Source organism: Macaca fascicularis, chromosome X (assembly GCF_037993035.2).
Source record: "Macaca fascicularis isolate 582-1 chromosome X, T2T-MFA8v1.1".
NCBI lineage: Eukaryota > Metazoa > Chordata > Mammalia > Primates > Cercopithecidae > Macaca > Macaca fascicularis.
Window position 1 is genome coordinate 127,553,150 of NC_088395.1, and position 12,097 is coordinate 127,565,246.

General features: G+C 37.3%; 1 protein-coding gene across 1 annotated transcript; it reads right to left on the reverse strand.

Moving 5' to 3' along the window:
* Nucleotides 1-9,355: 9,355 nt before the first annotated feature.
* On the reverse strand, nt 9,356-10,012 carry LOC102124453 (myosin light polypeptide 6). Its single transcript, XM_015444321.3, has one exon. It carries the CDS (start codon nt 9,861-9,863, stop codon nt 9,513-9,515), a length of 351 nt encoding a protein of 116 aa, XP_015299807.3. The 5' UTR covers nt 9,864-10,012; the 3' UTR covers nt 9,356-9,512.
* Nucleotides 10,013-12,097: the final 2,085 nt, after the last annotated feature.

Sequence of the window (12,097 nt, forward strand, 5' to 3'; positions counted from 1 at the left end):
TTTACCATTAACAACCTATGATTAAGGTAAATTTAAAAATAAGTATTCTTCTGATCCTTCCTCCTCACTAGGCTTCTTACTCTTTTTAGAGTTAAAAATTCTCCCATCCTCAATAAAATTTTATGGCTCTGGCACCTTACCAACTGTCACAGCCCCTACAGCCTTTCTTATGTAGGCAATCAATTTAGCTCCCCTGTGAGAAAGGTAACTACCTGCTTACAACTAATCCAAGGTTGGGAATTTCTCATGTTTTCTATGCTTTAAGATGACCTCTTGATTCCTACTCTAGTTATGCTGGTTTCTTCACCATTCGATGGCTTCTCCTTCATCTTCCTGCCTCAGAGGTTTTGCTCAGACTGTTTCCTCACCTGAAATCTGTCTCCCATTCACCCATTTCTGCCTGTTCCTCTTTACATTTAAAGCCCAATGCAGATTGCACTTCCTCTAATAAGTTTTCCTCAGAACTCATCTTTCCATCTTCTACACCCTCTCCAGCATTTTGCTTATATTTTAGTTATAACTACAGTGACTGCATTTGCTGAACTGTACAATCAGGACACATGCTTTGACAACTCTAAGTATACTTATGAACAATGTGATAGATTATTTGAAATCAAGGCAGTTCTAGAAAATCCAGAGTGCGTGTTTGCCTTAATTGTAGCACTCATTACAGTCTGCCTTGTGTTGGCGTTAATTATGCATTTGTTCAGATCCTTCTTGATGTTGCAAGCAAGAATTGTGTCATATGCATCCCTGTGTCACCCTACACCTGTCAGATTTCTTTGTCTGCAGTAAGCACTTATTTTTCATACAGTCATCAAATATTTATTAAGCTAATATGTGGCAGGCCCTAAGTGCTAAGTGTTGGAGATAAGATGAGGTCCCTACTTCCATGAAATAAATAATTACACCACCAGGAGATAAGCACCATTTAGGGTAGACCTGCAACATGTACGAGGGGCTCCTAACCTAGACATTGAGAATTAGGGAAGTCTGGGAGCAAGTGATTCATAAACAGAGGACTGAGAATGGGAATGATTTCATCAGGAAATGATGGGGCTTAGGGGTTCAGGTAGAGAGAACAGTGTGTGAAAAGGTCCAGAAGTGGGAGAAGAATGGCCATTTGCAGAAATTCAGTTTTTCAGTCCCATTTTGAATGTAGAATGTGAAGAATGGAATGAGAGAAGAAGAGGCTGAAATGGGAAGTGGGTCACTGGGCCAGGTGCTAGGGATACAGGCATGAATAAGGAATGACCCTTGATCTCACAGAGTTTACATTAAAAAGAACACGGAGAAGTAATGGACAAATTGTGGTACAGTATGATGGTGCTCCGATTACAGACATTCTGTGTACTGTGAGAACACATATTAAGATACTTCACCCTTAACAACTAGGGGAGGTTTACCAGCAGATGTGAGTTTTAAGTTGAAATGTAGATCACTACATGCTAAGTAAATTAAATTGCTAGTATTTAGCTATTTTGCCATTTCTACTATTCTGAATCATAGCGTGAGACAGAAACTACCAGAGAATAAGAGAAGGTTCCTTGCTTTCTCTGGTTCCTTGCTTTCCTCTCTACATCTATGCACAGTGGCTGAAATAGAGAGATTGATTAGATAAAATATAATCCTTTTTCCCAGTAAGAAAGCAGTTTCTCAGTCACTTTATTACTTGGCTTGAAGCATCTTCTCTCTCTTCTGATCAATATTTTAACTGAACGTTACATAAAATGAAATTTACATTTAAGTGTTCCCTTAGCACCATCACACAAAATCAAATACATCTGCTTTCAGAATCCACTTCTCTTTTGAAAATCCTTATAGTTACACAATTTTCTTCTATTAGTAAAAATGGCTTTCTAAATGGACTACCATCTCTTTCAAAACGAAGTGTTTTAAAAATCATATTTAAATATAATGTATGGGATTTTAGAATAGAGATATGAAATGGTTGTACCAAAACTTTTCTTCATTTATTTAATCAATCAGTCAATTAATAAACATTTATTAGTACCTATAGGTGCTATGTCAGGTACTGAGGGTTACAAAGATAACATATGGTCCTTTGCTCTTATAAAGGTAATAATGGAACACCTACAGCAAAGTATAATACAATGCTTAAAATGATGATACACAGTAAATGTTGTGGGAACACATATATATTTGGGTTTGTTATAATTTGTTATTACAATCTTTAACATGTATTGGAATGAATCTAAGAAATATCAGCTGTCAGCTTTTGCTGCTCTAATCCCAGAAGTGAATTCTGAATATATAAAACGTCTTTGTATCTGTGAGTGCTCACATTGTCATAGGAATCTGGAAAAATCATAAAAGTGCCATGAGGAACTGTCAGTAACTATGTGCTACATAAAGTCAATGTGCAGTTCACAGAGGGATTTCCGGAGTTTAATTTTTCAGCAAATGTGATGTCCTTGCCAAGAGAGAACATGGAATACTGAAAGGATGTGAAATGTTCAAAGATTACTGTGATTAAAATAACATTTAAAATAGTATGCTTTCTTCAAAATAGGGAAGAATAAGTCTACAATATGGAGTTTTAAACTGTTAAAATCCACCTTCACAGGCCCTTTAGTCTTTTGTAATCCTGTTCAGAATTCCTTAGATGTTCTGTAGGACAGTAGCAATTCTAAATTGCACGTGAGCCTGCCTCAGGTTATTAACACTAGTGGTGCTCTGACTTCTTCAAGCAAATATCTTCTTTGCTAGTATAGGTAATTTATGCGTTTTTTCCTCAGCATGTATTTACTCATTACTGTTATACTTAGGGTAAAGACTATGTTTCTTACTATAGTCTACAAAGCTCTGCATGGTCTGGTTTCCACTTGACTTCCCAACCTCATTCTACACATTTCTCTGCTTTGCATTTTAAGCTCCATCAAGACTAAGCTACTTGTAGTTCCTGAAACACAGCATGTTGTTTTAGGTTTCTGAGCTGTAAGTCACACTTCTCTTTATGCTTGGATTGTTCTGCTGCAACTTTGATTAATCCATTAATTATATAAGATTTAGCTCAATTACCAACTCCTCCAGACTGCCTTTCTTTACCCTTCATCTTCATATGTCGGGTAACACAGTCTCCTTCTCTGTTCCCATAGCATCTTGTAATCATATCTGGTACCTCTCTCTCAGAAATTTAAACTTGGCTCAAATCTCCAATTTTATAACTTCTGTCACTTGAGTGCCTTCTGCATCATCTCTATAAATTCCCAGTTTTACTTCCTGATGTTTGCTATTGTGTCTGTTTTGGGGTCTACACAGATTCTTCAGTTTTGCTTAGTACTAAATGTAAAAACCAAACTACTCTTCTTTAATGTATTATACAAAAAATAAAGTCACATCAAGCATATGGTACATTTTTTCAGTTTTACTAAATATTTGCAGGGTCATAGAGAGGAATGAGATCTCTCACTGTAAAACATTTTTCCATCTTGCTAACTCCTTCTCATGATTACCTTCCTTCCAAAACCTTTTCTCCTAACAAGTGATCCTCTCAGCAATATTTAGCTCTCTGGAAAATGTGTGATAATCTACCTTCATCCTACTTACATGCCACCCTCACTTTTTTCTTTTCTGAAGACTGGCTTCTCAAAGGCCACTGGCTTTTCCCAACTCCTCTAGAATTTAGGGAAATTATTTTTTCTTAATCTCTCTATATCCTTATCCCAAAAATTTTAAGGTTACATTTAAAAGGTTTGCTTACATATTTCTCTCTTCCATTGTGAGGAAGGAAGATAACTGATTTGTTCTATTCATTGCTGTATCCCTAGTGTTTAGCATAATGCTTAACATATAATAGTTTCTTAATAAATGTATGATGAATTGTCATTTGAACACATCCTAGAAAGCTTTGAGCTAGTGCTCATGCTAATGTGTTCAAGGATTATGTGTTTGGTCTGTGGGTAAGCCATTTCCTTTTGTTCAGTTCTATAGTCAAAGTTTATACCACAAAGTCATGTTAACTTATACTTTGTAAGCACAATATATATCCTCTGCCCTATGTACTAAGAATAGATGAAAAGGACTAAGAGAAGCTACCTAATAAAAACAAGCACTGTTCTAAGCACTTTATGCATATTAGCTTGTGTTCTCACAACAACCCCTGTGAAGTAGATATTATCGTCTCTGTTTTCCAAATAAGGAAGTTGAGGCACAGTGAGGTTAAGTAACTTGTCGAAAATCACATACCCAACAAGTACAGTAATTTGAACTTAAGGCTAGACAGTCTATTCTAAGAGTCCTGCTCTCTCAGTTACTGTGTAATACTGCCTTGAGAGCACAAGAATTGGGTTTTCAGGTATGGATTTTAAAGGCTTAGCATTAGAAAATATAAACTTCATAAGGCCTAGTATAATCAGAGAAGTCTGCATGAAAGAAATGTACATTGAAAGGCAAACAGATTTCTATTTTTGTTGTTTAACTCCATTTGGCCAGGTTTTCTTGCTGCCACAAGCCAATTTATGCAAAATTACGACCTTTAGATTGGTGGCCAACAAAAGCCAAAGTGGTTGGCACCAGATGGATCACTTGACCTATCTGCTACTGTGTGAGCCTTTTTACGTAGTTTTTATATTCTTGTAATTGGAATAATGATACTAGGTCACGTGATTTGTCTGAGTTTCAAAGGGATAAGAAATGCCTTGTCATTTACAACTGAAAAACAAAATTCAACTGGTCATCTGTTATCTCTTTTTGTGATGCTTATCAGGGTTCAGATTTTAGTACCAAGGAGTGTTAAAGCCAGTTTAACATTTTAAGTTATTTGCAATCAGATAGTAAAGAGAGCTCACTAAAATACCAATTAGGCTAAAAGCAAAAGGTGAAGAAATAGTCATCTATTGCCTGAGAGCACAGGGGGAGGGACAGTGATCTGGATATAAACCCAGGCATTTCAGCAGGCAGTGGCAACCCCCTTTGGGTCCCCTCCCGTTGTATGGGAGCTCTGTTTTCACTCTATTCAATGTTACAACTGCACACTCTTCTGGTCCGTGTTTGTTCTGGCTCGAGCTGAGCTTCTGCTTGCCGTCCATCACTGCTGATCGCCACCGTCACAGACCCACCACTGACTTCCACCCCTCCGGATCTGGCAGGGCATCTGCTGTGCTTCTGATCCAGTGAGGTGCCCATTGCCACTCCTGATCAGGCTAGAGGCTTGCCATTGTTCCTGCGCGGCTAAGTGCGTTCATCCTAATTGAGCTGAACACTAGTTGCTGGGTTTCACGGTTCTCTTCCATGACCCACAGCTTCTAATAGAGCTAACACTCACCTTATGGCCCGAGGTTCCATTCTTTGGAATCTGTGAGGCCAAGAACACCAGGTCAGAGAACAAAAGGCTTGCCCCCTTCTTGGGAGCAGCCCGCCACCATCTTGGGAGCAGCCCGCCACCACCATCTCAGGAGCTCTAAGAACAAAGACCCACTGGTAACACCATTAACACATATACTAGCCTTGTATTCATGGCATAAATAGCAACAGTCATAGTTGATGGATTTTTATTATGATAAAAAATAGATAACATGAGATAAATTCTCCTAACAAATTTTTAAGTGTGTGATACAGTATTGTTGAGTATAAGCTCAATGTTATACAGCAGATATCTAGAACTTTTTCATCTTGCATAACTGAGATTTTTTTACCCATTGGAAAACATTCCACTTCTGCCTGCCACCAGCCTCTGGCAACGAGCATTCTACTTTCTGCTTCTATGAGTATGACTATTTTAGAAAGTTCATATGAATGGAATCATGCAGCATTTGTCCTTCTGTGACCAGCTTATTTCATTTCACACCATGACCTTAAGTTTCATTCACCTTGTCTCAAATGACAGGATTTCACTTCTTCTTAAGGCTGAATAATATTCAAATGTGTATTTATGTGTGTCTCTCTATATAGCTCTCATTTACTTTATTCTAATGAAGAACACATGTGTTTTACATATCTTGGCTATTTTAAGTAATGCTGCCTTGACCATGAGAGTTCAGATATCTCTTCTAGATATAATTTCATTTCTTTTTGACATATACCCAGAAGCGGGAGTGCTGGATCATATAGTAGTTCTATTTTTAATTTTGTGAGCAACATCCATACTGTTTTCCACAGTGGCTGCACCATTTTAAATTCCCACCAGCAGTGCACAAGGGTTCCCTTTTCTGCACAACCTAACAGTTGTTATCTTCTATCTTTTTGATGATAGCCATCTTAATAGGCAGAAGAAGATACCTCATGGTCATTTTAATTTGCATTACCCTTATGATTAATGATGTTGGGCATCTTTTCATACAGCTGTTGGCCATTTATATGTCTTTGAAAAAATGTCTATTCAGGTTCTTTATCCATTTTTTGAATTGGGTTATTAGTTTGCTTGCCATTAAATTGAGTTTCCTTATGTATATTAGATAGTAACCCCTTACCAGGTATATGATTTGCAAGTTTTTTTCTCATTCTGTTATTTCATTGATTATTTTCATGCTGTGCAGAAACTTTTTAGTTTGATGTGGTCCCACTTGTTTATTTTTGCTTTTGTTACCTATACTTTTGGTGTCCTATCCAAAAAAATCATTGTGAAGACCAATGTCAAGAAGCTTTCCCCGCTCCATGTTTTCTTGTAGGATTTTTACAGTTTCAGGTTTTATGTTTAAGTCTTGAATTGATTTCGAGTTTATGTATAGTTTAAGGTAAGGTCCAATTCCATTCTTTTGTATGTGGTATCCCATTTTCCTACCACCATTTATTGAAGAGACTATCCTTTCCCCATATGTGGCAACTTGGTGAAAGAATAGTTGGCTGCGTATGCATGCGTTTATTTCTGAGCTCTATATTCTATTCCATTGGTCTGTGTACTTGGTTTTATGTCACGACTATGTTGTTTGATTACTATTACTTTGTAATACCATTTGAAATCAGAAACTGATTACTCCAACTTAATTTCTCTTGCAGGAGATTGCTTTAAATAATCAGAGTCTTTTGTGTGGTTCCAAATGAATTTTTTTTTTTTTTTTAAGAGTCTTGCCCTGTTGCCCAGGCTGGTGTGATCTTGGCTCACTGCAACCTCTGCCTTCCAGGTTCAGGCGATTCTCCTGCCTCAGCCTCCCAAATAGCTGGGATTACAGGCATGTGCCACCACACCTGGCTAATTTTTGTATCTTTGGTAGAGAGAGGGTTTCACCATGTTGGCCAGGCTGGTCGTGAACTCCTGACCTTGTGATTCACCCACCTCGGCCTCCGAAAGTGATGGGATTACAGGCATGAGCCACCATGCCCAGCCGATTCCAAGTGAATTTTAGGATTGCTTTCTCTTTCTCTGAGAAAAATACCATTGGAATATTGATAGACACTTTACTGAATTTGTAGATTGCTTTGGGTAGTATAGACATTTTAACAATATTAATTCTTCCCAACCATGAGCAAGGGATATCTTTTATTTATTTATTTGTGTGCTCAATTTATTTCATTGATGTTAATAGATTTAAATGTCTAGATCTTTTACATATCTATATCTATATATCTGACCACAATGGAATAAAACTAGAAATCAACAATTAGAGGAATTCTGGAAACTATACAAATAGTTGGGAATTCAGCTGGGCACAGTGGCTCATACCCGTAATCCCAGTACTTTGGGAGGCCGAAGCAGATGGATCACTTGAGGTCAGGAGTTCGAGACCAGCCTGGCCAACGTGGTGAAACCCCATCTCTACTAAAAATACAAAAATTAACCAGGTGTGGTGGCTCATGCCTGTAGTTCCAGATACTAGAGAGGCTGAGGCAGGATAATCGTTTGAACCTGGGAGGTGGAGGTTGCATTGAACTTAGATCGTGCCACTGCATTCCCGCCTGGGTGACAGTGTCAGACTGTGTCTCAAAAACAAAACAAAACACAAATATATGGGAATTAAACATTGTGATCTGAATGACCAGTCAGTCAGTGAAGAAAATAAGAAAATTGAAAAATTTTAGCAAGGTCTCACAATACAAAATCAATGTGCAAAATTTACTAGCATTCCTATAAAACAACTACAGTGAAGCCGAGAGTCAAATTAGGAATGCAATCCCATTCACAATTGCTATTAAAAAATACCTAGGAATACAGCCAATCATATAAATGAAAGCTCTCTACAAGGTGAACTACAAAACAGTGCTCAAAGAAGTCAGAGATGACACAAACAAATGGATAAACATTTCGTGCTAATAGATAGGAAGAATCGATATTGTTAAAATGGCCATAGTGCCAAAATAATATAGAATCAATGCTATTCGTATTAAACTATCATTGACATTCTTTACAGAATGAGAAAAAACTGTTTCAAAATTCATATGGAACCAAAAAGGAGTGCAAATAGCCAAAGCAATCCTAAGCAAAAAGAACAAAGCTTGAAGACATGCTACTTGACTTCAAATTATACTATAGGCATACGGTAACCAAATCAGCATGGTACTATTACAGGAACAGACACATAGATCATGGTACAGAATAGAGAGCTCAGAAATAAGACCACACCTGCAATTATCTGATCTTTGACAAACCTAACAAAAACAAGCAGTGGGGAAAGTAATCCTTATTTAATAAATGGTGCTGGGATAACTGGCTAGCCATATGCAGAAGATTTAAACTTGACCCCTTACACCATATACAAAAATTAACTCAAGATAGATTAAAGACTTAAATGTAAAATCAAAGCTATAAAAACCCTGGAAGACAGTCTATGCAATATCATTCTGCATATAGATACGGGCAAATATTTCAAAACGAAGACATCAAGAGTAATTGCAACAAAATCAAAAATGGACAAATGGGATCCTATTAAACTAAAGACCTTCTGCACAGAAAAAGAAACTATCAAGAGAAAGAGCATACAACCTATAGAATTATAGAAAATTGTTCATACTATGCATCTGACAAAAGTCTATGAAGAACTTAAATTTATTAAACAATTAAAAAGTGGGCAAATGACATGAACAAATACTTTTCAAAATAAGACATACATGCAACCAATGATAATATGAAAAAAAGTTCAGCATCACAGATTATTAGAGAAATGCAAATCAAAACCACAATGAGATAACATGTCACAACCGTCAGAATGGCTATTATTATTTTTTATTATTATTTCAATAGTTCTTGGGGAAAAGGTAGTATTTGGTTACAGAGATAAGTTCTTTAGTGCTAATTTCTGAGATTTTGATGCACCCACCATCTGAACAGTGTACAGTGTACTCAATGGGTAGTCTTTAATCCTTCACCTTCCTTCTACCCTTCCCGACTGAGTCCCCAAAGTTTATTGTATCATTCTTTTTTTTTTTTTTTTTTTTTTTTTTTTTTTTTTTTTTTTGAGGGCCCAGAGAGCAAGTTTATTTGGTGAATGCTGACGGCAAACATCATCCAAGAGAGACAAGATGGGAAAAGTGCTGAGAAAAGAGAGCCTAGGGAAACTTCAGGATAGATACAAAATTCACACAGGGAAAGGCACGGAGTCAGGAGACTGGGAGGGTCCTCAGCCATTCAGCACCATGCGGACGAGCTCTTCATAGTTGATACAACCATTGCTGTCCTCGTGCCCTGCCACCAGCATCTCTACTTCTTCCTCTGTCATCTTCTCACCCAGTGTGACAAGAACATGCCGGATTTCAGCACCCATGACGGTGCCATTTCCTTCCTTGTCAAACACCCGAAGTCCTTCGACATAATCCTCATAGGCGCCCTGGTCCTTGTTCTTGGCCACTGTCTGCAGCATGGGCAGAAAGTGCTCAAAGTCCAGCACCTTCACATTCATCTCATCACTCTTGGGGTTCCCCAGGACCTTGAGCACCTCGGCGTTGGTAGGGTTCTGGCCCAGGGCCCTCATCACGTCCCCACACTGGCTGTACAGGATCTTGCCATCACCTGTTCGGTCAAACAGCTGGAAGGCCTCCTTGAACTCTGCAGTCTAGTCTTCGGTGAAGTCACACATCTTGACTGCTCAGCTCTGCGGGACCTTTTCCTGCAGTAATGGCCTATTGTATCATTCTTATGCCTTTGTGTCCTCATAGCTTAACTCCCACTTATAAGTGACATACCATGTTTGATTTTCCATTCCTGAGTTATTTCATTTTGAATAATAGTCTCCAACTCCATCCAGTTGCTGAAATTGCTATTATTTTGTTCCTTTTAATGGCTGGGTAGTATTCTATGTTGTATATATACACATCACATTTTCTTTATTTACTTGTTGATCAGTGAGCATTTGGGCTGGTTCTGTATTTTTGGAATCGTGAATTGTGCTGCTGTAAATGTGTGTGTGCAAGTATCTTTTTCATATAATGACTTATTTTCCTCTGGGTGGATACCCAGTAGTAGGATTGCTGGATCAAATGGTAGATCTACTTTTAATACTTCAAGGAATCTCCATACTGTTTTCCATAGTGGTTGTATTAGTTTACATTCCCATCAGCAGTGTAAAAGTATTCCCTTTTCACCACATCAATGCCAATATCTATTATTTTTTGATTTTTTAATTATGGCCATTCTTGCAAGAGTAAGGTTGTATCACATTGTGGTTTTGATTTGCATTTCCCTAATAGTGATGTTGAGCATTTTTTCATACGCGTATTGGCCACTTACATATATATTTTGAGAATTGTCTATTCATGTCCTTAGCCTACTTTTTGATGTGATTATTATTTTTTTCTTGCTGATTTGAGATCCTTGTAGATTCTGGATATTAGTCCTTTGTCAGATATATATATATATATATATATATATATATATATATATATATAGATTGTGAAGATTTTCTTCTACTCTCTGGGTTGTCAGTTTACTCTGTTGATTATTTCTTTTGCTCTGCAGAAGTTTTTTGGTTAAGTCCCATCTATTTATCTTTGTTTTTGTTGCATTTGCTTTTGGGTTCATGGTCATGAACTCTCTGCCTAATCCAATGTCTAGAAGAGTTTTTCTGAGATTATCTTCTAGAATTGTTATGGTTTCAGGTCTTAGAGTTGAGTCTTTGATCCACATTTTGTTGATTTTTGTATAAGGTGAGAGATCCAGTTTCATTCTTCTACATGTGGCTTGCTAATTATCCCAGCATCATTTTTTGAGTAGGGTGTCCTTTCCCCACATTATGTGTTTGTTTGCTCTGTCAAAGATGAGTTGGCTGTAAGTATTTGGCTTTATTTCTGTGTTCTCTATTCTGTTCCATTGGACTACATGCCTATTTTTATGCCACTACCATGCTGTTATAGTAATTTTATCCTTATACTTTAAAATCAGGTAATGTGATGCCTCCAGATTTGTTCTTATTGCTTAGTCCTGTTTTGGCTATGTGGGGTCTTTGTAGTTTCCTTCTGCATTTTAGGATTTTTTTTTCTAGTTCTATGGAGAATGATGATAGTATTTTGATGGGAATTGCATTGAATTTGTAGTTTGCTTTTGGCAGTATGGTCATTTTCACAACATTGATTCTACCCATCCATGAACATGAGGTGTGTTCCCATTTGTTTGTGTCATCTATGATTTCTTTCAACTGTGTTTTGTAGTTTTTTTTGGTAGAGATCTTTTTGGTTAGGTGTATTCCTAAGCATTTTTTTTTTTTTGGCAAGTATTGTGAGAGACATTGAGTTTTGATTTGATTCTCAACTTGGTCACAGTTTGTGTATAGCAGTGCTACTGATTTGTGTACATTGATTTTGTATTCTGAAACTTTACTGAATTCATTTATCAGATCTAGAAGATTTTTAGATGAGTCTTCAGGGTTTTCTAAGTATACGATCATATCATTGGTGAACAGGGACAGTTTGACTTTCTCCTTTTCAGTTTGGATGCCCTTTATTTTTTTGTCTTGTCCGACTTCTCTGGTTAGGACTTCAGTACTATGTTGAATAGAAGTGGTGAAACTGGGCACCCCAGTCTTGTTCCAGTTCTCAGGGGGAATGCTTTCAGCTTTTTCCTGTTCAGTATAATGTTGTCTGTGTGTTTGTCATAAATGGCTTTTATTACTTTAAGGTATTTTGCTGAGGGCTTTAATCATAAAGCGATGCTGGATTTTGTCAGATGCTTTTTCTGTGTCTTTTGAGATGACCATATGATTTTTGTTTCTAA

Excerpts from the sequence above, each read along its gene's own strand:
- LOC102124453 (XM_015444321.3), bottom strand. The coding sequence starts at position 9,863 with ATGAGGGCCCTGGGCCAGAACCCTACCAACGCCGAGGTGCTCAAGGTC.